Source organism: Pleurodeles waltl, chromosome 10, assembly GCF_031143425.1.
Source record: "Pleurodeles waltl isolate 20211129_DDA chromosome 10, aPleWal1.hap1.20221129, whole genome shotgun sequence".
In the NCBI taxonomy this organism is placed as follows: Eukaryota; Metazoa; Chordata; class Amphibia; order Caudata; family Salamandridae; genus Pleurodeles; species Pleurodeles waltl.
This window is the reverse complement of record NC_090449.1, coordinates 1,030,626,465-1,030,653,240: the sequence shown is the minus strand read 5'-3', so window position 1 is coordinate 1,030,653,240 and position 26,776 is coordinate 1,030,626,465. Positions and strand designations below refer to the sequence as shown.

General features: G+C 41.7%; 1 protein-coding gene across 1 annotated transcript in view; it reads left to right on the top strand.

Moving 5' to 3' along the window:
* The window catches only part of STT3B (STT3 oligosaccharyltransferase complex catalytic subunit B), a 213,079-nt gene that overhangs the window by 90,137 nt on the left and 96,166 nt on the right, over nucleotides 1-26,776 (top strand). The window contains exons 4-6 of the mRNA XM_069212000.1: nucleotides 4,569-4,634; nucleotides 12,548-12,647; nucleotides 25,229-25,327. Coding sequence (XP_069068101.1) covers nucleotides 4,569-4,634; nucleotides 12,548-12,647; nucleotides 25,229-25,327 — 265 coding nt within the window. The remainder of the gene's footprint in view (nucleotides 1-4,568; nucleotides 4,635-12,547; nucleotides 12,648-25,228; nucleotides 25,328-26,776) is intronic.

The following is a 26,776-nucleotide window of genomic DNA, read 5'->3' as shown; positions in this document are numbered from 1 at the left end:
TTCCCCTAGGTCTCTAGTTTTCAAAAATGCACAGGGTTGGTAGGTTTCCCTAGGTGCCGGCTGAGCTAGAGGCCAAAATCCACAGCTAGGCACTTTGCAAAAAACAGCTCTGTTTTCTGTCAAAAAAATGGGATGTGTCCAAGTTGTGTTTTGGGGCATTTCCTGTCGCGGGCGCTAGGCCTACCCACACAAGTGAGGTATCATTTTTATCGGGAGACTTGGGGGAACATAGAATAGCAAAACAAGTGTTGTTGCCCCTTATCTTTCTCTACATTTTTTCCTTCCAAATATAAGAGTGTGTAAAAAAGACGTCTATTTGAGAATAGCCCTGCAATTCACATGCTAGTATGGGCACCCCGGAATTCAGAGATGTGCAAATAACCACTGCTCCTCAAAACCTTATCTTGAGCCCATTTTGGAAATGCAAAGGTTTTCTTGATACCTATTTTTCACTCTTCATATTTCAGCAAATGAATTGCTGTATATCCAGTATAGAATGAAACCCAACTGCAAGGTGCAGCTCATTTATTGGCTCTGGGTACCTAGGTTTCTTGATGAACCTACAAGCCCTTTATATCCCCGCAACCAGAAGAGTCCAGCAGACATAACTGTATATTGCTTTCAAAAATCTGACATCGCAGGAAAAAGTTACAGAGTAAAACATAAAGAAAAATGGCTGCTGTTATCAGCTCAATTTCAATATTTATTTATTGCAGCTGTTATTTTCTGTAGGAAAACCTTGTAGGATCTACACAAATGACCCCTTGCTGAATTCAGAATTTTGTCTAGTTTTCAGAAATGTTTAGCTTTCCGGGATCCAGCATTGGTTTCACACCCATTCCTGTCACTAACTGGAAGGAGGCTGAAAGCACCAAAAATAGTAAAAATGGGGTCTGTCCCAGTAAAATGCCAAATTTGTGTTGAAAAAAAGTGGTTTTCTGATTCAAGTCTGCCTGTTCCTGAAAGGTGGGTAGATGGTGACTTCAGCACCAGAAACCCTTTGTTGGTGGCATTTTCAGGGAAAAAACCACAAGCCGCCTTTGGCAGCCCCAGCAGACAAGAGGTTAAAGGTACATATTGAGCTTGAACTTGTATAATGGGTTCACCCGGTGTTGGCATTTTTTATGCATACATAGTTATTTGTTGTAAATGGGGACAGTTAAGCTATGAAATGGGGAACAATTAATGGATGAATTTAGAAGATGAGATGATGCTTAGACATTTGTTCTCAATTTAAGTGTAATGTGTACTGAAACAGGTTGAGGTGTGTGTAGGTATTGCACAGTTTTTAATAGATGTAAATAGGATTTGTTTTTTTCTTGTTTTTGTATGAGAAAATGTTGATCGTATTGTATTCTACTGCAGCCCTTGTGAAGTTCGTTTAGAACGAAGTGCGTTGGCTATGAGTAAACATGCATTGGAATCCTTTATCAATAAAGAACAACTTTTGCAGCCTTTTGGTTTTGTCAATATGTGTCTCGTTTTGACAAGGTTTTTGTAAAACGTGTTGTTATGGGAGCTACCAGGCCTTTGCCATTATACCAACATTGTCAAAAAGCAGTAACATGTTTTGATCTCAGAAAGCACACATTGCCACAGTAGTTTCTGGCACTGAGCAAAACTACTTTGTGTGCCGATATGCTTTTGGAGAAAGAGCAAAATTGCGTCACTCACAGTGCAGCTAGTCTGTAGATAGAGTGAGTTAGAATTTTAATGAAAACAAAAGCTCTTGGTTAACTCAAGATCTAATTAGTGGGGCAATCCTTAAATAATCATGATACATGCCCTGCATTAGTGCCAATTTACAGCTTTCATGCATTCACAATCATTCACAGGAATGGGCCATGTAATTGTACTCCTAGATGTTTGTGAACTACACTTTTCCACAGGCAAATAAGCATGTGTCAATTTGGTTGTGTGAATTTTTTAAGCGTTTACAAGATCACTTTCCCGCCTACCACTTTTTCCCAACTGTTGAAGTTTTATTTCTGCCTTTGTCAGTACATTTCCAACCTTTCTCAATAAAGGAACTGATTATAGGAGAGCTGGTGAAAACCTCTAAGGCATTTAGTTTAATAGGTTTGCACCGACTTCAAAGCGCATTCCAACCCTGGAACTAGTGCTTAATGCTACCTCCAGCCCCAGTGTGTAGATCTGTGGAAATGTGGCAAAATGTGGGAGTTGAACAAATTCAAACCCTACTATAGTATGAGCCCTGGCATAATCAGAGAGGTTATTATCAGATCTCTTCTAAAACTGAATTGCTGTCATAATTTATTGCTGCAATACGTGGCACCAAAGGCACACGTGTTTTTTTTCTTCTTTTCCGGACAAGTAGATTTATGAAGCAACTTTTACCATGGGTAAGTAGATGGTTTATTACATTACATACCCCTGTGTTATCCCTGGTGATTGTGGAGAAGGAATCCAATACAAACAGATGCACATGGAAAGGAAAAACGTTCCTTTCCGCCTGTGTCTGCCTGGCTACCTAAATCTTTCCTGCAGAAGGACTAAACTGTATCAAGACCTTTCTCCTGGACCATTTGCACCTGAAGCTATTAGCTTCCAGTACGTCCCCAGCACCATCTGACGTCTTTGTGCCATGCACGTGCAGACATCAGATCGCTGATGGAAGGGGGGCACGGAGCCATTGGAGGCATGTCATGGAGGCGGCCCAGGGGGTGAGCACCAGCACTCCGAGCATGGGTAGGTGCCAGGCCTGCCTGACGCTGTCCTCCGCACACAGCTGCCGTGGGCCATCCTCAGCATCCATTGGGTTAATATAAGTCACAAGTGAAGAATAGCTGCAGAGAAAGAGACTTAGTGGAAGCTTACTTGTCACTTTTTGTAAAGTTAGCTACTAATTTAATTTCCTAAAAGAATGGTATAGCACTTGAGGTGCTTTTTGATAACGCCGCATATCCCTTACTTACTCTCCCTGGTAGTGCAGACACATTGTTTAAGGGCTTTGCTGTTTATCTTGCCAATATTTAAGGTGCGCTTTAGCTCTATCCCCAAGTTTATGTAATCTCTAGAGAATAGGGATTTCGCCTACGTTCCAGCGTTGAACAGTTTTATGGGCATTTGATTGAGCCTTGGTTACTAGCCCACCTATGAGGTAGATCAGATGCTAATAAGTGAGACATTAACTCTGACCCCGTGTCAAATACAGGGCAGTAGATAGAGGTTTTTCATTTTGTAACCCTTATGATAAATGCAGTAGGGTAGAGTTTTACATTATGAACGCTGACAGATGCAGTTAGAAGTTTTCTGTGACAAACACCAAAGAAAGGGTCTCTAAACTGTTTAACACTCTGGGTCTATGTTCGACAGCTCTCGAGTAAAACGGGCTAGAGGATCTGCATTTTTGTGTATATTTTTAATTTTATGTATAATATTTTGTTCTGGTAGTGCATTTACTGGACATAGGTTTGCAAGTGTTATTGTGTGCTTTCGAGTGTTGGATTTCTAACCCAAATGTCCTCTCTGAAGTAAACATTGAACTGCGCTGCCTCTCTGTGTGTGTCAAATGCTAAAGGAATGTATTTGGTGTTTACTTCGTGTTAACTTTTGGGTCCTAATATTGAAGTGTCCCCACGACACCAGACGTGAGGGCTTTCTCTAGGAATCCAGTTGCTGCAATTGGAGCAGATTAACCCCTGATTACCCTGGCTCTCCCATCCCCTTTACACATCGAGCCCAGTACCCACTGCAGAAAAATAACAATGCAGAGGTAAATTATTCCCTGCATCCCCCCTAGAAATCATTAAGTTATGTCTTGTTTTAACTGCAGTCTTGATTGCCCCAGCCCTGCCACCCTTCCGTCCCAGTGGTCTGTGACTGTGCAGGTGGGGGTCTGTATAGAGATACGGTGGTGTAGATGGTGCACACTCAAGTACATGCTCTTTGGCACATGTACATTATAGTGATTCTGCATGTTGGCGATCCAGTTTTTCACTTTAAGCTTCCTCTACTGCATATGTGCCCTTCAAGTGAAGGGCACTTTGCTACCCATGCATACTTTGTACGCACATGCAGAAGAGAGAGTGGGGCTTCACTAGTGGTGCACTGGAACAGGCGTCATCCAGAGGGAGTAGCTGCTAGAAATGGCTTAATTGCTGCTCAGGTGAGGTCTGAAACAGGATTGTGGATTAAAAGAGCTGGCTGATATCACCTACAACGAATTATACGTATAGGTTTTTATTAAAAATATAACGTTCTTGGCTAATGCCAGGTCTGAAATAAGTCCCATCCCAGCAAACATTGGTACTCTTAGTTTTTTTTTCTTGTTATTTCATAATTATAATCCCATCGTCCTTGTGCCCAAGTTCTAAAACTCTTCCTCGAGACCTTAGTTATATTCGTAGGCTTTGGGTTCCATTTTGTGACTGAGATTTCTGCTGATTTGATTTCGAATGCCTGAAAGAATTGTAGTGTGCTGCTGCTACCCACCAATAATTACTGCATATTAATTTTTTTTTTGCTTGTTGTACTCCAAAATATTATTATATGTATTTGTATAGTGCCTGTTGTCTGACGTTCTCATGTATGATTTATATTTTCAGGTGAAATCTGTAAAAACTGGATCAGTCTTTTGGTCAATATGCTGCTGTTTGTCCTACTTTTATATGGTAAGCTTTCCATTTTATATATGATGTAATAAAATAAAACCTTAAATGTATGACTTTATTTAAGCCAAATCACTTTCAAATTATTCACAAAAGATGTGTCTCCGTGATTAAGCTAACCTCTGTTTAAAAAACAAAAGAAAACAAATTGCTAGACGTTTCTTGTATTTTCCCATCACCCACCTCTAACAAAATGCAGTGCTACTGGCCCCTGTCTCTACTCAAACGTATTTCTAGTCCATTTATTTCTCATCCCATATTCTAAGCCATAACGTTTACTTTAGCCCTTACACTAATCTAATGCTATTCTTTCTCTTTTCCATTCCCCAACTCTAAAACATATCCTTCACTTTTAATTCTTACCATAAACCTAATGCTATTTGGCTAATCCGGATCCTCACTGTAATATTATGGCTTTCCCTGCCCTTTAATCCAACCTTAATCTAACCCTTATCTCGAACATTTTCACTCATCCTAATCCAACTGTTTCCTTTGATATTCTGTTTTTTCCTGCCTCATTTTTTTTTCTTTTTATGGCCAAATGTTTTAACTCTAAGGTTAGTAATATCGTATGACAACGTGTCACCACTGTTTTAAAGGCAAGATGCGGTCTTGATATTATTACATGGCATGTTTATTTGACAACGAGAGAACGTTGGCACAGAAAACATGTTTCTTTATGTACATTGTTCAGTGGCCTCTCCATTTTAGTCAAATTTGCAATTCTTTTGTAGTGTACCCCATTGTAGTACCTTTTCTACTGGTGTACCACAAAGATACATAGCTGCTAATGGTCTTCCTGATTCCATTAGTGTTTCATCATGTACATGTATGCACACATCTGAAATGAGGCCTTGGCATACTGACCCTTCTTGGAATTCATTGACAATCAACTGAGAACTCCTTCCCTCTTTCACGCCCCCAACTCACCCACAGTTGCCCAGAAAGAACTAATGTAAAGGCGGTTTCCGTGAGATTTCAAGCTCGTTTTATGAAGACGGTCTGCTAGTGATGCAGGTGGTGCACTTGAGTTACAAAGACTGATATCCACTGCCTCGATGCAAGGCATTGCCGGCCCCTGTACAACATTACTGGCTTGGCAAATGATAAAACGTCATTGTGCACATGGTTGGCTCACTGCTGTACGAGTCCTTCCTACTCTGTCTGACCCATCCCGTACAGGTGTCAAATATACACCAGAGACAGTCCTAACCAGATAAAAACTCAAATTCCCAAGGAAGGAATTTGAAAACCAGAAGACTGTTCTCTTCTCCACTTCTATCATGGAACAATTTAACTCTTCTCCTGAGACTGGCCTCTCATTCCTGACGTTCAGACAATTCATAAAAACAATTTTCACGTTGGCTTCCCTGACCCAACATCAACTCGCATGCATCGGACTTATTCTGTGTTCACCATCAGCTGTTAATCGGTCTGTATTAATGCAAATGCCTTGTCTGCTGTCAATGCTTTTAATTAATATATCTAAAGGGTTGAAATGCAGGTCCGGGCAGTGTGAGTCTTATCAGACAGTGGCCTCTGTGCAAGTACAAAACCGTCACAGGATAAAATTCAGAATCAAAATCAAAACGATATATTCAAATTTAAGAATTGGTACGGACAGCAAAAAAGTCTCCTTCAGATCAGCATCAATGCATCATGTCATGCAAATGCGAGGCGCTCAACATTGTCGTTTACAAAGCAATTATATAGTCAGATGCACCAACATATTGTTCAGCAATAGGACTAGCACAGAATCTGGTCATCTTAAAGAAAAGACGAAGTATACATCAACAAACAAACGAGCGTGCAGTGGCACTTCTTCCAGAAAGGAGGGCACACTTTATAGGTTTCAGCCAGCGAAAGCCACGCACTCGGCATGGTAAGATGTGACATAACAAGGCCGTACCAATAAAGTTAAATGCACATAAACCTATAGTCTTTCAAGAAATGCCATATCAACTAAGGAACATTTAGGAGGATCTACATGCATGCATAATTTTAATAAGGTGTACCTAGGAAATTCAAAAAATCACATGGCATTTGTGCAATAAATAAAAACAGGTAACACAAACTTTGTGCAGAATGGGACACATTCTGCACAAGGATTTCTTCTTGATTAACACAATTTAATACATTTTAGTTAAACAAACATAACCATGAAATCCTGTTGTCTCAATCGAAATACACAGAAGAGGTGCATGCATGAAGAGATCTCATTCATGTAATTTGAAAAGTACATTACATTTTTTCCTGTTATGGTAAAATGAATGTTGGTGCTTGCAGAGTAAGCCGCAGTCATGTCAACTGCAGCTAACTAAACCTGTTCAAATCAAGCATTGTTTCCTTTGAATTAAAGCGTTCTCACACGCTGTGTAAGCATCTTCTCGGAGCTGCCTTTGCTCTGTAGTGCTTTGATGCCCTCCAAGGTGTAGTTTGTGCTGTGTAAACGCATATAAAGAATGTCTTAAGCTTTACAACTGGTGAAATTCATATTCCTTTTCTAACAGTTCATACAAGGTGATTTTGATTTTTTTTTTTTTTTTTTTTAGTTTCTTTACAATTTTAAAGTATTTAGGATAAAATCCTGATCATGAGCCTATCCCTAACTGAACCACTATCTGTTTTTATTTTTTAAAAAAAAAAAAAAAAAAAGGAAAAAAAAGAGCGCTCCTTGGAAGGGATTTTATCACTTTTCAAGACTGTTGCGAGTATGTTCCAAGTGATGCCAATTTGGCCTTGTGGCAAGAACTGTTGGCTTTGGAAAATGGGAAGCCACTTTCAAATCTTCCAGCATCTTTTGAGTAAATGCCTTAATCTCCCTGTTCCTAAAAAGGAAAAAATTCCCTTTTTACTCTGCTTCTTTTGTCAAACTATCATATGCTTTTGGGTCCGGCTTCGTGCTACCAAAAACAAACTAAGAAAAAAAAGTTAATGAAAGGAAAAATAACCAAGCGGTTCAATAATAGGCACTTTGAAAACAATTTTCTGCGTACAGAGAATCGATGTAATAATTTTTTTTTTTAAATCTGTTTTTGAGCAAGAAAGGATGCAACAGGTTTTTTGGGCTAATTACCTCTTACATTACTTTGGAATTAAAAGGACATATGATAATTCAGCCTTTTTAGTTACTTCTGTAAGCAAAGTAGGAGTAGCATTGGTGCCCACGCAATGATTGCTGGTGGTATCTGATAGTATCCTGGTACCTGCGGTAGTGAATGAGACACCAGCCTGCTCACAGGCAACTGCTGCCATTGTTAGACTATCAAGCACATTTGGTGACCAATATGTTCCTCATTGGTTTGTGATCAAGAAGAGAGCTGTTTAATTGGACAAAATGTCAGAGCACCACATAAAACTATTTCACTTTGGGGTAGGCTGATGTTTAAGCAATTTCTCCTAAAAATACAAAAGCTGAATGTGGACGTATCATAGAAAATACTAGGATCCTTCATAACCAATTTGGTATGGGTTTGGTGAATTAGTGTGAAGATGAAAGCGAAATGCGGTTGTGGTAGAATTTACTGTAGACTTCTGTAGACTTCTTGATTTAATCATTCCATCAAGTGAAGAACAGTGTACAAGTGAATTATGTATTGGTTGTTATATTGCATAGGCAAAGCCTACATAGAGAAATATACAGCCACACTTTTGAGTTTTGTTGGAGTAGCCACAGGTGGATTTTTTTTGCAGCTCCGCTACAAAGGCATAGGGGATGCTGTATCTATCCCTTGGTCATTCGTCCTGATTTATTCTTTCCCACCTCTTAGGTTTTTGCATATGGTGCAGAAACAATGGGATGGTAATTGTGGTGACAAAGATTGACCAGGGATGAGTATGTTACTAGTACTATTGGTATCTCCTTTTCAGTTGCACCTCTAGTAAAATACCAATTTTCTATTCCGGTCTCACATGATTAGAGCAAGGCTCTACGTCTAGTTGCAAACACCTCACAGCTATATGTTTGGCTTCTGAGAGGCTACGATTTCATGGTAATGGCCTTTCTATTGAAATGGTGGATGATGAGGTAATAAGGGTGAAATTTGTCCTGGGTTCCTTGTGTTCTGGTTCAGGGAGGACCTGGCCTGAATGTTTGGGCTAGGCTGTTCCCATTTGCGCTGGGTCAAGACTGATTTACATGCAGCTGGGTCGAAACTGAGTTTGCATGGTGTGCCAAATAACAATGGATTGGGACACAGCCTAAATAAATACCAGTGACTGAGATTTATTAAAGCATTCAAGCTTACCCTTTTTTGTACAGTTCACTGCTACTCTTACTCAAGCATGTGATTCTATGAAAGATCCAATACTGGAGAAGAAAAAAATTAGCTACCTTTAACTGTAGTTCTCCAGTGTTGGTATGCTTCATTCACATGCGACCTGCCCTCCTCCCTAACCAGGCTCACCTGTTAAGTACCTTTACGTCCACATTTGTGCTAAGAAATAGGAGGTCTGGTGGCCTCTGTGGGGAGTTACAGTGCACTTTCTCTTGCTCAGTTGATGGTTGGATCTTTTGAAAGGATGTGGATAGGCTGTCAGTGTGACCATGTTACAAGTCTCCAGACTGTTTATTTTAGTTATGCTGTTTTATGTAGCACTGACATTCCCCAAATGTTTTAGGATCCTTTACATAAGAACTGGAACATTACGGAAGGAAAAAATAATGAACACTTATCTTAAATATTGAGTAATAGAATGTAAAAAGGCTCCAAAAAGTAATATACAGCATTGAGGTAGAGAGGTCAAGCTTCAAAAGAAGGGACCATGCAAAACTTAAGACAGCCAGTGTTTTTGGTAGAAGAGAAATTAACTAAAATGTTTTTGAATAAAATGGCTCAATCCTCCTCTCCGAGAGCGATCAGAGTCTGGAACTCAACCATCCGAGCTCATGCATCACTACTTTATTGACACTATTTATTTGCAGGGTTATCCCCAAACGTTTTGACGCCTTCTCCTATTTTTTCTGATTTGTTTTTGCTGGTTTATTGCCTCTGCGCACTTTGCCACTGATCAGTGCTAAATTGCAAGTGCCCCCTATTTAAATTGTATTGGTGATTGGTTTATCCATGATTGGCACATTTGATGTACTGGTAAGTCCCTAGTCGAGTGCACTAGAGGTGCCCAGGGCATGTAAAGCAAATCCTACTAGTGGGCCTGCAGCACTGATTGTGCCACCCACATGAGTAGCCCTGTGAACATGTATCAGACCTGCCACTGTAGTGTCTGTGTGCAATTTTAAACTGCAAATTCGACCTGGCAAGTGTACCCACTTGCCAGGCACAAGCCTTCCATTTTTGTGTATGTAAGGCACCCCAAACGAAGGCCCTAGTTAGCCCCATTGGCAGGACATGTACTGATGTGTTTTACGTGTCCGAACAGTGAAATACTGCCAAATTCGGTTTTCAGTGTTGCAAGGCCTATCTCTCTCATAGGTTAACATGGGGACTGCCTTTAAATTCCCTCAAAGTGCAGTTTCATTTTGAGAGCAGATAGAAATATGGAACTTTGGGTCTCGGAAATCACAATTTAAAAATACATCTTTTAGTGAAGTTGTTTTTTAGACTGCTAGTTTATAAATGGCACTTTTAGAACGCAGGCATTTTCTTGCTTAAACCATTCTGTGACTCTGCCTGTTTGTGGATTCCCTGTCTGGGTCAGACTGACAGTTGGGCTGTTTGTGAATCTCCTCTAGACAGTGACACAAAGGGAGCTAGGGTGTAGCCTACAGATCTTGATGAGCCATCTGGGCTACAGTAGAGGGAGGAGTGGTCACTTACACCTGAATGGGCTTTGCCTGCCCTCAAACAATGCTTTCTCCAACCCCCTGGTCTGTGTCTGGGGCCTGGCCTGGCCTGGCCTGGGCAAGGCAAGGCAGGGCAGGATCCTGTAAACAACAGACTTCTCTTTGAAGTTGGGCAACTTCAAAGGCAGAAAGGGGTGTAAGTATTGGACCCAAAACCCCAGACTGGAGATCACCTCAAGAACACTTCTAGATCAAGAGGAACCTCTGACAAGGAGAAGAGCTGGAGGAGGAGTACTGCCCTTTGCAGTGTGTGCTTTGCTTGGTTGGCCTGCAGTTGCTGTTTCTGCCTTAGAGGGCAAAGGCTGGACTGTGGTGTGAATCCTGCTTGTGAGGGTTCTCCAAGGGCTTGGAGTAGAGCTTGCCTCCTTTTGGAAGTCTCAGGGGTATCAAAGATTTCAGCTTCAATCGATCGTCAAATAATTTCTTAAGCGCACTACCCACCCGTTAGGGTCTCAAGGTGGTGGGGGGAGTGGTGGGGTGTTGCCAGTTACTGCTCAAAAAGCCATGTTTTAAGCTTCATCTTCCTACAGCACTGGGAACTGTGTGTTTTGTGCTGCAGCAGAATAAAAACCACTGCAACGCCGTCAACAACACCGATGACTGCACCGTGCCCCACATTGCACTGCATCCCTGGTCTCACTGACGCCACCATCTGACACCGCCACCGAGCTGCTGTTTGCACTGTGACCTGTGGGCCCCGCGCCCCACATCATCTGGCTCGTACTGCAGCCTTGGCATCCCCAACAACGCTTTGCGCTGACACTGGCGCCGCTGCCTGCACCTTGGCCTGTGGAGACTGCTCGTGTGGTACACTAAGCACCGTCCCGCACCGCAGCCCCGGTCCACTGACATCAACTCCAGTATCGTCAACAGATGCCCCTGTCTGTACCGTGACCCGTGGGCGCTGCACAAAGCCTGCCTCGCACCACTGTCTTGGGCCTACCGAAGACCGCGCTTCAGCGACGACGCTGTCTGCACCGTGACCTGGAGACACCGCACGACGCACTGCTCTGCTTCACACCGCAGCCCTGGTCTCACCGTCGCTGCAGGGTGTTGTCACTGAGCCGCTGACTACACCGTGACCTGTGGGCACTGTACCTAGCATCCTCCCACTTCGCACCGCAAACCTGAACCCATCCACACCAGCTCTCCTGACTTAGGCATCAGCCCGGAGTTTGATCTGCAACGCTTGTGACTTCAAGGGCCTAATGACCCCCGCTCCAACCTCCAGAACCGATGCCAGTGACACCGCACTCCGGATCTCATCACGTGGATCACAGTGCCCTACATTTCCTGGGTACTGTTTGCAAGCCTTCCTGACACCATAGCTGGCCCGCAACTCCGCGGCTGGCCTGAACTGTTGGATTTGTTCTTCACGACACCGTGATAGCTCCAGATGGAGCTATCGACTTCAAGGAACTGTATTTTTAAGTTAATTCTTGCAAAATTCATATCTTTATTATGGTATGTTGGATTTTTGTCGTTTTGGTCTTGGTCTTGTTTTACACAGATAAATATTGGCTATTTTTCTAAATTTGGTGTGGTGTCCTTTTGTAGTGTTTTCACTGTATTGCCGTGTGTTATGTGCAAATGCTTTAAACATTGCTAATGAGATAATTCTGACTGCTCATGCCAAGCTACCAAGGGGGTGAGCAGAGGTTATCTGAACTGGGTATCTCCCATATCCTGACTACACCCTATTTCTATCACTTGCTTTATTCATATTACAGACTTGGGTGTTTGGGGAGTCGTCCAAACTAGGACTGTTACTAACTTTAACATAACAATGTAAGCTGCTCGTGTCTTAATATGCATGTTTTTTTTTTCTTTACTCTTCCAAGTCATCCTTTAGGAGACTTTGTGTACTTACAAAATAGTCTCCTAAGAGTTGAACTGTTAATGTAGATTCTACTTAGTAAACTCCTCGCAACAAGGAACATGAATGATCAATAATTGGGGAATTCATCCATTTTGATACTTGACATGATTATGTTAAAACAAAATTTGAGACATGTTAGGAAGTCTCTGATCTACCATGTCTTCTGAAATGTTGGAGTAAAATTCTATAAGCGTTAAGTTCTAATGTCTGACCTAACTCTTTTTCCCTCCATAGGTCTCTGCATGGGGTGGTTATGTATTCATTATCAACCTAATTCCTCTTCATGTATTTGTGTTGTTGCTGATGCAACGATACAGCAGGAGGGTTTACATAGGTAAGTGAAAACTAGCTTCTCTCTCTTTCTTGACTATAGAGCTTTCACTTTGCTTCAGCAGCTAGACTGGAAAGCACTCTTCTTTGAGAGGAGATCTTTTCTTGGAAGAACTGGGAGAAAGGAACAAAAACTGTATGATGCATAGTTGGGAGAGCAAATGGGTCCTTTAAATGGAGAACAGAACCCAAGTATGATAATGAGTGAATTGATGTCAATACGTTGTTCTACTAGTCCTGCAAAAATGTATATATTGTATGTATTTAGTTGGCATAATACTTTTCTCAAGTGTGCTTTTCTATGGCCCTCATCAGTAGGGATAGTATTGATGCATTATGCGTGTAAGAAGCTATCGTGATGATAAAGCAGTATTCCTAATGTATTTATTCTACTTGCATCTCTCCTGAGTTTCATTTTTTTATATCTACCAAAATGGTCAGGAACCTGACTATGGTACTGTGTGTGCAATAGAACCACGCCCAGCAGTTTCATAAGGCGCAACTATAGGGCACTAGAAGGCCTGATGTTACTATCTTGCCATTGGTGCTGCTTTGCAGCAGAACACTGGTTTTCGGGCTAATCAAAAGCACCTCTGCGATTCCTAATCATATGGCAGGAATGAAAACGATAGATACTAGCAGATCAGCAGGCTTTGTTTGGCTCCACGCAAAACAACTCAATTTCCCCTTGCCACAGTAAGGTAAAATGTTGTATCAGGACAGCTGTCCAATCCACAGGTACAGCTTTTCAACGCTGAGTGATGCTTGGTGTCATATTTGAGTTTCCTAGAACAGTTTTACGGCTTTACTACATGGATCAATTCTTATGAAATGTTCTGTTTCCTGTGCCAGTGTCTAAACATCTTACTGGTTGTGGAGGCTTTCAGTCAGTTCAAGTCTTTTGCCTTTTTTACTTATTTATGTAGCACATTATCATTAGATCAGAAATGTTCTACATTGCAGCAATGACTACACTCAAATTGGTGATAGAGGGATGATAAACATATCGGCTAGGGTGTGAAATACTAGCGCTAGTTGTACCTTGAAGGGTGGTGAAGACACGAATGCATGGCCGCAGTATTTCACTCTCTAATATTAAATACACCACATGAAGAAATATTCATATGTTTAGCATACGTGGGTAATGTCCACTCTTGTTTAAGTTTCCGTAGATGTCCTTATATTGTCAAAACCTCTTTGGACCTTGGACATGACTATTGCACTCTGTTCTGCAATTTTTAGTTTGTTGGCTGGCAAGAAACAAACATTTAGATACTGTTTCATTTTTTAGATGGGGCTTTTGACCCAAAGACCTGAAAGCTGTAGGACCTTGTATCTTACTTAGCCTGACAACCCTCACTTGGTCTACCCATTGACATCATCCATGCTACAGAAGTGGGCTGATGCAGAGGGACAGTGCGAAGGGCTCCAAGTGCAGTATGAAGGATTTTTGTACGGGGCATGGTAGACTTTTCCACTAGGAGAACTCCCAAGTTTTAATACTTTATTTGAATGTATTATTTTAAAATGTCGATAGTCTGTTCAGCCATTACTAAATTTACTTGCTAACGTTACGAAGGAAGCCATTGATGAATTGGTTAAAGGTACACGTTTTCAGATGAAAACGATGCATTCACGACTATCAATTCCACAGTATTTTTTTAATTCCCTTCCTGAATAATTAATTGAATGGGCGATTGTGTCAGTAGCACACGCTTCTATTAACTTTGAAGTGAGGCATTTATCGTTACTGATATCTGAAAGGATGCTGCCAGCTGGGGAGGAAATGCAAATTGTCACTTGTTTCTCAGGTCCCGAGAAGGTTACATTGTCTTCTCCCATTAAAAAAAAAAAAAAAAAAAACTCAACTATACTTGATTCTGCTCGTTTAAATAAACTGACACTGGTACCCGAAAGTGTAAGCCCACAATCTACCCTTCCTTCTATAGATAAAGTGTTAACAGTTGTCAACATAGGGATGGTAAACTAATAAAATGGCTGTTTGAATCTCCTTTACAGCAGATGGCTGCATTTTTGTATTAAAACTGTAGGGAAATGTCTCTCACAAATTTGCCTTCAGTTACTCAATATATTTTAGTTCAGACAGACCCTTACAGCGAAACTAAAAACATAGCTTCTGTTCATTTTGTTAATGTGTCACATTCTGATGGATACTTAGAACATTAGATTCCTCACATTTAGAATATTCCCTGGATCCAGAAAATGTACTGAAGTGTGTCTGCCTGCTGGTAGGGGGTGTCGTGCAGCTTTTCACCATCATTGTTCCTCTTTGGAAGTGATGTACGGATCTGCACATAAGCACCACTGATGCACACCAACAGCAGTTCTAGCTTTCTGCATTGCAAGACGTGGGTCCAGATCTATCTCTCACCTCTTCACAGGATTACTTTATCAAAATTGAACTTTAAATACCAATGTGCAGGGGAACATGTCACTCTCTTAAAAGACAGGGTTCAAACTTTGTAGGGACTGTTATAAGCAAATGCCCGTCACGTCCCCTCTGGATTTGCATGTGGTGCTTGGCGTTGAACCACGAATCCCAACACCGGTGGGAACACTGCCTTCATGAATTTGAGGGCCATCTTTGACTGTGAGGCAAAGCTGTATGTCGCCAAACACCAGAAGATCCCACACTGTGACTGGTTAAGGTCAAAGTTAAGGTCCCATACGTGTCCTCAGTCGTTCCCATGGCAGATCTTTGTCAGTCTTAAGTCCTACGATAAGTCAAAGAAGCATAAGAAGTCTGAATAGGCCTCAGCCCTTTAAATTCACACAGAAGATACGAGGGTGTTAATGTGCCTGTCGATCTGGCCCCCAAACTCAACCTCAATTGGAGTAGATTGTCACTCTCGTCCCAGAGAATCTGACACTACTGTAAATCTACAAGTTCTGTGAAGCAACACTACCTCCCTAACACACTGCAGGCTCCCATTGGTACGCCTCAGGTCCCATGAACCATGAGAACCACCAACTGGGACTCTACTAGCGTGTCTGCTCTCACTGCCAGCTGGACACCGTGGACCAGTCACCAGTCCACATCAGCTTCAGTGCTGACATTGGTCTTGACACCGCAACTCACACAAGACTCAGGCGCGTCAATGCAGTTGACTACACGCTGACTGTGCTTCAACTTTGACAGAGGCTGCACCCTGGTCCCACTGTGCTGCAGCCTTCTGGCAGCCCATCGCGCTCAGATACTTTGCTTCAAGGAAGGGCCCAGATCATCCTTAATCTTTTTGGCACAGATTCTGACAATGGCCATTTTGATGAAGGGGATGAATTTGCTCACCCAAATAATGTGGACAACTGGTATGATGAGCTACAAGATGCCAGTGGACTTGATACTTGTCCAGACATTGGTCTGGTCTCTCCACCTGGGCCAGCTACTGAAGAAAGACACTCCTATGCAGTGGTGATGCGAAGGGTGGCAGTGGTTATTTACCACCAATTGCCCACTGTGGAAGTGAAAGTCTGTGTTCTCTTCTCACTGAGCGTCTGCTCCCTGGACAGGCTTCTACTGAACCCCTGCTACAGTTCAGTGAGGCCCTCACAGACTCAGCTTTTCTAACTCAACATCTGGTGGTGCAGGCATCCACAAGCAAAGTCAACCTTCCAGTGCCTTCCCTATTAACACACCTCATTGAGTCCAAGTACCTCAAAACCTTTGGCAAGCACATTTTCTCCCTGAGCTTGACATTATGGAATAACAGCAGCTAACTCTTTCGCTGTTACACATCATACTGTCGCTCAGGTACTACCTTCTGTACCAGGCGACTTGCGCACCACACTTACACAAACTAGAATGATTGCAATGTGGCAAAATTATGCAATCATTGCGGGGTGGATACAACTGATTGCCTTGGTTGGGCAGTTGCCGTCATCGTGCACTTAGGAGATGCACCTGGATGAGATATTCGGGCTTCTGTGTAGATATCCAGTCTTCAATAATAGATTGCCCTTTGGCGAGAAAGCAGGCTTGGCCCTTTATCGGTTTAAAGACCACAGGGCCACAGCACACTCTTTGGTCTTGTCTGCTCCGCTGTGTAAGTTTGCCAGTATTTTTGTCCCCTCCGTGTCTGTGGTAGGGGTTTTTAGTATCGCTAGCCTATGCAACTTGCCCACCAGGCCCTAAAGCCTTTTCATGGCGGAGATCGCGGTACCCACATGCAACTTGGGCAACTGGGGCAGCAAGATGCCCAATCACCTGCTCCCACAGTTGCTGCAGCTGCTATGACACTTTAATGTGCTCTTCCAGGTGCACCCCCACACCCCCCAACTCTCTTGGAGATTGGATTCAACATTTTCTCCCACGGTTTCAAGCCATCACTTATGTAGGTCCTGCAAGTTTTGTGGGGTTAATTCCTTCCGTTTCTTTTCATGTTGCAACACCTCCTGCCAGCCTCATAGCTCCTGATGGAGGATCTTCTGTCCCTCTTGAAGCAGGAAGTACAGGCCCTCTGGTCAAAGGGGCCATAGAGACTATTCCAGCCCCAAAAGTAAGAACTGGGTGTATCACTACTACCTTGTGCCATTGAAGGGCACAAGTCTTTGTCCTATTTTGATCTTCTCCCTCTCAATGTATTCCTGTGGAGTGTGAAATCCAAGATGCTCGCTCTATCCCCGGTCTCTTCTGCCATCGACCCTGGAGACTAGATGTAGCGTTGGACCGACAGGATTCTTATTTCCATATCCGCATTGTGCATTCCCACAAGCGCTATCTGCAGTTCACAGTGGGGGAGGAGCACTTACAGTTCGCTGTGCTTCCCTTTGGCTTAATAAGTGCCCCTCTTGTGTTCACAAAAGTGATTGCAGTGGTTGCACATATCTATGGAGGCCAGGGGTTCCTGTCGTCCTCTACCTTAACAACTGTCTGCTTGAAGGCCGCTCGCCCTAGGCAATCAACCACCTCCAGACTAGGGGTAACCTTTTAACATATTTGAGGTTTACTTCCAACTTGGCAAAGTCATTCCTGACTGCTTCGCAGGCGCTCCCCTTCATTGGAGCTATATTGGGTATGATACTGTTCTGTGTTTTTGATCCAGTTGATAAGCGCAGTTTAAATAAGGATGCCTCATTGGACATAGCACTTAACGCCTGAATGCACATGGTATTTGATTGTTTTAAAAATGGCTCCCTCTTGGCTCTAGGGCAAGTTGAAGAACAGGAGGAGCAAGGTGAAATTTGGATTGACTTGAGACCTGGAAGATTTCAGTATGTCATCAAAGGAATTAATATGATAATGAGGACTCAGTGGGTCGTTCCGGGGCCTAAAACAGATTAAAATGATTCTGTTGTAAATATTAATTCTACACTTTTAGTGGAAAAGGCCCTCACAGGTTTTGCAGACTACCCATGTGAGGACAGTAGGATCTCTGTGGTCCCTCTAGGGTATTTGTATAGACCAATCAGCCTGAATTGTAGCTCCGCCTTCCACTTCAAACAGGCCCCAAGTGGTTGGGTTCATATATAATTTTTTTTTTTTTTTTTTATATTTTGAGGAACTCAGACGACCAGATGCTCAGTTGCTAGAGGGAATAGGCTCCCCTTAGGGGGAATGGTTTTGAAGCTTATAGAAGAAATTATATCGTTTGTACATTGAGAGGAATTTGAGGGTGTTGAGATGGAATGTTGCAGGGATGAGAATTAAATTGGTGAGTAAAGAATGACTGGTTTCATCCAAAGCTTCCCTATTGCATGTCTGCAGGAAACATACATGATGTCTACTTGTTATGTTGAAGTGTTTAGTACTATTTGTACCCTCGCTATGTCCTCTAAAAAAGGAAGAGCGAAAGGGGGTTTGGCAACTCTTATTTCAAATAATACGAAGGTAGGGTCAGTGTGTTTTTCAAAAGCCCGAAATCCCCCAACTGATAAATGGTTTGTTACAAATGGAAGGGAGGGCAGAAACGTTTTCAAATACCTTTTAATAATAATGTTGTGGACTTAATCTCACTTCTAGGCAAAAAATAGAAATATTTGTTAACTCGGGCGATCTCTATATAGTTTGGGTAGGGGATTGTAGCGTACAATTCTGTGCTTTAAATGAAGGTAGGAGTTGTGGGTTATTGGAAGAGGTAGGGGAGAGTAAGTCACATTTCTCGCACTCAAAATATGGGGAGGCCCCGAATAACCTTTTATTTAAGTATTTAAGAGCTGGCCCTTTTTTGTAGTACATGGTGAACAAAGCACTATTGATATCCGGCAATATAAGTACTCTTGTAAAGGATTTTCATGACCTTCCTTATGTCTAAGTGACCATAATACCCCTGACTGCTTTTATTGACATAATGTTTAAGAAGTCCTTATTGGGAGAGAAGTTAGCAGGAGTGAGGTGGCCGAGAAATGGGTAAAAAAACTAAAGGGAATTTTTTAAGAGAGTTGGCTAGTTTCTGCTGAGAAGAGATTGGGCTGCGCTTAGATGCGAGTGCGCCAGAGAATGTTATAGTTCAATCCTTTGCTTCCTTGTCCTTAAATGTAATGGCTATGTTAAATTGCCCCCGCGGAATGTTTAAAAACACAGGATGGTTTGCTAAATCCTGTTGGGACACTCATAGGAGACACTGGAATATCCTTAATTCTGTCGCTGCTGTGGCGTTTATTACCAGATGTTGGGGTGGATACAGCAGTTATCTATTTTATTTGGCCATTTTATTCTGAGACTTTGGCCCCGGTCCTTTATGGATACAAAGGCGAATGCGCAGAACACTTCAGAGGTGAAGGGGGTGGTGGTCAGACAGGGGTGTATATTAGCCCAGTGGTTCCCAACCTTTTGATTTCTGTGGACCCCCACTTTAACATTAATGGAACCCAGGGACCCCCACTGAATCATCATGGGAATCCGGGGACCCCCGCCTGAGTCATTACTGGAAGCTGGGGACCTAATTTGTCAATATTTGTCAATATTTTGTAATTTTCCAGGCTCTCGCGGACCCCCTGAGAAGGCTTTGCGGACCCCTGGGGGTCCCCGGACCACAGGTTGGGAACCACTGTATTAGCCCATTTCCTATTCACTCTCTGTAAATGGAATAGATAAATGTCTGATAGACAAATCACTAGATGTGCTGTATATAGGCTACCGTCCCATACCTATTTTACTGTATGCAGACGGCTCCATATTCATGGCCCACACAGGTAATTTGCTACAATCTCTTAGTCAGTTTTGCAATTTTTTTTATTTTATTTAAAAACATTTTTTTTTTTTTGGGGGGGGGGGGAAGGGCTAGTTTTGAAAGTCAGTGGTGGAAAACATTTGTCATGATGATAGGACCTGGTAGGAAAAAAACTGGTCATTTTTTATACATGCAGAAAAAAATATGGAGACCGATAATTTCTTATACTTGGAGATTATCTTTACCGCCACAAACCCGTGATCTAAGCATGAGGCTAATAATAAAAAAATAAGGTATTTTGAGAGAGCAATATAGGGATTTTTAATTATTCATCCAGTAGTACACATTCTCTGTCGCAGAGAGTTGGACATGCCATTTATTGATGATTTAGCTGTTATTGGTCCCATCTTACTGTGGTATGGTGTTAGTTCTAAACTGGCTAAAGCAAGACCTAATTAGAGATTGTCTCTGGATGGCGCTAACCTTTATAGCATGGTTTAATCATATCAAGACTCTGTGCAAAGTTGGGGAAGAAGATAAATTATTTATTTGATCCACAAGATCTGTAGATGTTAGATAGGAAGGAATTGGGGCAGTTGCTGAGTGAGCTTGGAGACCATGAGTATGCGGAGGTTGAAATTAAACAGAATCCGTACGTTCTTATGCCATCCTATTGTCCCATCCTGACGTTCAACTGTATTTATGTTGGGTAAATTACGGGTATTATTGCTTCCTGCTGACTACTATGTATCTAAATACAATACAATACAATACACTTGCATGTAGCTTTTATTTGTGGGGGGGTGGGGGGAGGGGGCTGAACTAATTTCGTGTACCAGTGTCGCACTGTGATGATTTTTCCGAACAATCACTTTTACATCTTTGATTTTTTGTAATTTATATCAGGTGCCAAATAAGTATATTTTACCTCTGTTGAAGGATTTAGGCCTTGTCCAATATAGGCTGGCCTTACTATACCTACAGCAGTTCACTTGCATTTTGATTCTCTGTAGCCATTTTTTAATGTGTTAAGATAAGGAAATGTGCTTTTGAGACCCTTCATTAAATTGATATGTAGTCATCCTCCAAGCCTAAATTGCTAACTGTTATTGCAATAGATATGCATTTTAATGGTTGGTGGTTTTAATGAGATTTTTTGAGTTTTACTGATCTGCATTTTTCTTTTGTATATGTGTATCTTTTAAGGAGACTTGTGTGCTCCGAATAAAGATGATGATGATGATGTTGATTAAGGTTGAGTGAAAGTACTTTTCCCTCGGTGTTGCTGAGATTAAATTGGGCTGCCAGATGGATTTTACGAAGCACTACACACACTCCAGCCTTTCTCAAACAGATTATTGGATTATACATTTATAGATTTTATTCATTTTTATCTGATCTTGCAGTTTGTTAGAAATGTTGATAGTGAGTGGCGATTATACTCAGATCTTGATAATATCTTTCTTAATCAAAGCTAGTTCCCTGGTTATACAGATGGGTGACATCAGAGTTTGAACAGGAGAAGCATATTGTGTATTTTGTATCCCTATCCTTTGAACACTGGTGAAATCCCAAACTGATAATTTCCTGATTCTGAGCTCAGTGTGAGAACGCAATGGGAAAAATATTACGGAAATTGTAGCACCTCCTGGCATAATGTTTTATTCAGAAAATGGACACCTCGAAAATGGTTTAATAAGGAGTTAGCTGCATTGAGCAAACCGTTTAAAGGTTGTGCACATTGCTCTTACGAATAGAGGATAAAGCTTTAAACATGAAATCAGACTGTGGAAGGAATGAGAAGTGTTTTATGAGAGGCAAAATGTAACTGTAGTCAAATTTTGGGTACGATCAATTAACCTGAAAATAAATTATGGAAATTGTGGTCACTTGTCTCCTGGAGTTATAGCTGAAGTACATCCGAACCAGGCTGGAGTACTGCGAAACAAAAGTAGACTGAGAACTTTATGGTACTAACCCTCTGATAATTTGACTCATTCTTTGCTTTTCATGAGTATGTCGAATCAGTTCTAAATCCTAATAAAATGATATTCTAAAATGAATAGCATCCAAAGTTGTAGCGCTTCAGGACAGAGTTGTATACCAGTAGCTGTATTAAAATTAAATCCTAACTTTATGATCTAGTTAGATGCAGGCCTCTTGAAATTGCTGCAACAACTTCTTGAGTATTTGTAGGTCAACGTGGCTTTGGGATCGAGTGGAGTGAACACTGAACAGTATGAATCTACAAATGGGTTGAAGCAAGAATGTATATATGCTTGACCCTTTTCAGCCTCCATGTGGGAGACCTCCCAAATCCCTAAGATCTCCAAAATACTTTCCTCTAATCCTAGGCTGTCAATGTATGCTGATGACCTTGTACTTGTTGACCAGACACCAGTAGATCAATAGACAATAGACTTATCTTCTTACAGTGCAAGCAATAATTTCTTGATAAATATGAAAACTGGACCTAAAAAGGCATTCATTTGGAACTTATATGGTGTAGGCTTGCACTTGGTTAAGGTATACAACTGCTCTTTACTTCCATACTTAGTTGGAACCACATCTGACTGTTTCTCTTACAGTTTAGTCAGTGATTACAGGTTTGTCAATTTTGATATGAAGTATGGTGAGGTTATCAACAATCACAGTAGTGCTTGCATTTGAGGTATATATGGGAGCTGCCAACACCAGACTGGATGTTATGGAATGAAGTGTGGTTCAGAGTTTAATATACAGAAATGGAACTCCCCTCGCATAAAGCTGGCAGAACTACAGTTAGTCTTATCTTTCAGCTATTTTTTGGCCATAAGTAAACCTTTCAAGGCAAAAGTTTATCAGACTTACTTTGAGGTACATAGAGCTATGACCCCGGATAAGGGTAGACCATTAAATCGCAAAAGAAATCTTGAATATATTTTGGGTGACAACATTCTGGCTCTGAGGTAGTCTTGAAAATTCAACTGAAAACATTAAGAAAGGTTATTCTAGTTTCATATGGCACCTTAATTACCTGATCTTGTTTGAAATATATAGCTTTGAAACTGGCAAGATTTTTTATAGCAGCTTTAAGTTAAACAAGAATTGCATATTTGAAATATAGCCTGAGACTGCTAAACTGTTTTTCCTTTCACACTTATCCAGGAAGGTGTGCCAGATGATTAAACCACACCGCGTCATTTTGATATGTCCAAGACGTATTTACGTTTTGAGGAAGTTCCTTGACAACAGAAGTCCCACTTTTTGGCTTTAGTCTTTGAATTTGTAAGAAATATTATTCATGTGCCTTACAACTTTGATTCTTAGAGATTGCTGTCAAATGTGTAAGTCAGCCTTGATATTAAGATGAGGTATCCATACTTGTTTTAAAGGGACCATAATCACTGTTGTCCGTATATATAGCAGATTATGTAAATGTAATAATTTTAATAACTCTATAGAGTAGATTTTAGGTTTCTAATTGGTGTGACTCGGGGCTATTGCATGAGAAGTCGTTACGGTCTCTGTATATAAATGGCAGATAATTGTAGAAGACCGTGTTCTTGGCAGGGAGCCATTAGGCTTTGTGGTGATATGCTGAAGAGGGGTTGGGGTATGTCTTGGTAGGTTGTATAAAGTTTGCTTGGCGAAGTTAAGAATCTTGCCTAACGAGGTGAAGGCTTAGTTTGAAATGCCTACTACAAGACTACTGAAGTACTCCGGTCTGCCCCATACTTGTGAATTGCTGAGTGTTTTGACTACCTTACATAGCATGTGCCAATTTATTTTGTATATGTTGAGTAATACAGCTTTCATCAGTACCAATGTTGGCTGGTAAAGCTTTCATTTTCTTTATGGACAGAAAAGAATGCCAGGGTTTCTGACTGAAGAAACAAATTTCAGAGTATTGGTGTAGTGGGATAGTTGTTGAGAGAGGTGTCTGAGGAGTTTAGCTTGGGTGTTTGCACTGCTATTTAATAAGATAGTGAGGAGGAAGTATAAAATGAGTGACTGGAGGAACAATGTAAGAGTAGGAAATTCGATGATTGTGGATGTCCCTTAGAGGTGAAAAGCCAAATGAATCACATCCGGAAAAGAGTGGTGTGACAAAAGTAGGGCACCACCTGGCGTTCCTTGTGGATTGCCCACTGGATTTCTGATAGGGGTTAATGACTGTGAGGGGGCAGCTTTTGAGTTAGAAGTGAAACTTTGTGAGCTGTTCATGTTATGCTCTTGCTTTAAATGTATATACCACTTTTATCTTTTAGGGTCAGTTGTGCAGCTTATCTTCATGGAGTACTATAGCGTGAGGATATAAACATCAGTTCAGACAATGTAAACTCTACAATGCAGTAGTGCTGTAGTAATGAGATAACTTAAGGATGCAGTAGTGATCACATATTAAGCTATTTCTATGTACTGCGTAACTTCATTTGTGTAGTCTTTCTGGTCTGTTGGGCAAGGGTCCATTTAGGCTCAAACATACAAGACCCTTTGCTATGCGGGTGTATGGATTAAATGAGCGGAATTGGCAAAGTTGTGCTGAGGATGGGGACTTCTGGCTGTGCGGATAGGTAAGAGGGGTGCTTTTCCCACATTGGTCACTCAGTTGGTTTACCAGACCATAGGGGGTCGGGTGGGGGAGAAGTGTACTTCTGTAACTGGAGTTGCAGTTTGGGGACATTGTGCGCGACCTACATCATTGGGTTGCTCACCAAATATTTTCCATCTCACGTTAGATAACAGCTATGATAGATCAAACGGTTAATGTCTGTATTTAAAAGCTTGTATAAATGCTATTGTGTCCTCTGTTGAATACCGAGGTTGAATAATCCACTCTAAATTCAGTTTAGTCTTGAAGGAGGATTATGAAGCAGAAGGAGCTAGTTAGCTTTGTTTATCTCCCTATAAGGGATGAGATTGGGTGACTGATGGGAACAGCCGTATTGACTACATGCTGCTGGCACTAACCACGGTCATTCTCATTATTCTCTGTATGCTCTGCTGTTACCAGGAGAGCTTTGAATGCTATCATTATCTATCTCTGTCTGTGTCTTGTACTGTCACCCGACCATACATTTGGTTAGCAGTCATCCATTAAGGTATTTTATAGAGCGCAGCTACGCTCAATTGAAAAATCCATATTAAGAAATTTAACAAGCACCAGAATATAAGATGAATGATCCTGCAAGCAGATTGGCTTCTTTTTTTTTAACTTGAAAAAAAGGACCTTTGTATTTTTGAACTCGGACACCAGAACAGTAGGAAGAGAACTCGCCCTCTTTGGGAGGACTGGTTCCTCGAACTGTGGATGGTGGGGACATTACAAGCGTAGCAAAGCAAGCTGCATTGGGGGAGCCAGTCTTAGTGAGTTGTCTGGTTTAGTCCGGTGAATACCTATTTCTCTGTAGTTCAAAACTAAGACATCGGTTTTTTTTTTCATTTAATGTATTTTCCTTGTGTTCGTTCACAGCTTACAGCACCTTCTACATCGTGGGTTTAATATTATCCATGCAAATACCCTTTGTGGGTTTCCAACCGATCCGTACCAGCGAACACATGGCAGCTGCAGGTAAACTATTTTTATACTTGTATTTATGCAAATATGATCTCTGTGCAAACGCATTACACCATATGCTCTTTTTAGCTATGCAGATTTGTTCCGGATTATGATTTATTTACCTGTCAGCATTAGCTATCTTGCCAACTGATACCCCTCCATGTTCATTTACTTGCGTCATGATTTTGTGCTGCTTTCGTCTGTTTTCGTGTCTCCCTCAAAACGATCGTTAATTGCAGCAAAGTCACTTCCAAGTAATAAGCACATTTTCTTTAGTGAAGCCCTTACAGTCAAGGTAGAGGCGATTGCTGAAAGGTTTCCCAGATTTGCTGAGTGTAGTAGACACTTAGATTCTGCAGCTGGTGGGAGCGTTAGCAATGAGTCTTGATATGGTAGAACTGACCCAACACAAACTACAGGTGGCCCAATATGGAAGCCTTCAAGTCTCCATTAACATGTGCCAGCATGAAACCTTGCATGGTTTGGATGTTAAATAGCAATGAAGGAAGAGTAAATTGTGCACAATATTGATAGATATGTCTTACAACACTGAAGGGGCAATGCTGGAGGTGCCTCATGCTGCTAAAGTCCCGATGAAACGATATGCTCGGGTTATAAAACTGAAACTGCTCCATTACTGTAGTTCTCTGTGTCCTAGCAGTATTTGTTTCACCCTCCTAGCTGCTGTGACAGGTAGAGAGATATTCTAGCTTTCTGTGTTTATGCTGCATGCAACACTCTTCTAGGCACTTGCTACTGCTTGAGTGCTTTTGCTGTCTCCTGCCTTATCAGGACACACTGGAGAGCTGCAGCAGTCTTGGGCCCAGGGCTTACTGGTTTTGTTGCACTGATTGGTGTATGGGGATCCTTTGCGCAAGATGGTCTGAAGTTTGGTAGTGTTATGAACAGCCTGTGTCTCGTTGTTGCTAACTTGTTTCAGCTTAGCAGCGGTCATCAACTCTGCTCAAGACAAAGGTGTGTAGTTTGTGGGCCTGTGATAGGAGGCATCCCCTTGACCTAGACTGGCTTAGCTGCGGCTCCACTCAGATAGATCTCTGCACTAGGCACAATGTTGACTCTCAGGAATTCTGGCTAAACCTGTGTCAAGTGATGTGTTGCAGACTAAGATTGCTGCCTTGCTGCCTGCTTCGGCCTGCTCCCTTCCTATACTTGTTCATGGTTGAAACTCTTTCTAAAGAAAAGGAGTACAAGGTGAAAACATGTAGGTCCATCCCTTATCCTTTAGTAGTGAAAATTAAATCCCTGCAGAAACATTCAAACAAGGACACCACCTCTGTTGAACAAGCATTGTCAAAGTCAGCCTGTCTCACTTTGCAGTGTTGAACGTGCAATGGTGGATCAGCATTTTAGGTTTAGAAAAGAGCACTCAGTGGCCCCTATTTGCACTGTAACGCATACGCAGTCATTTGCAATGTACAGAAAACAATGTTTGCATTGTTT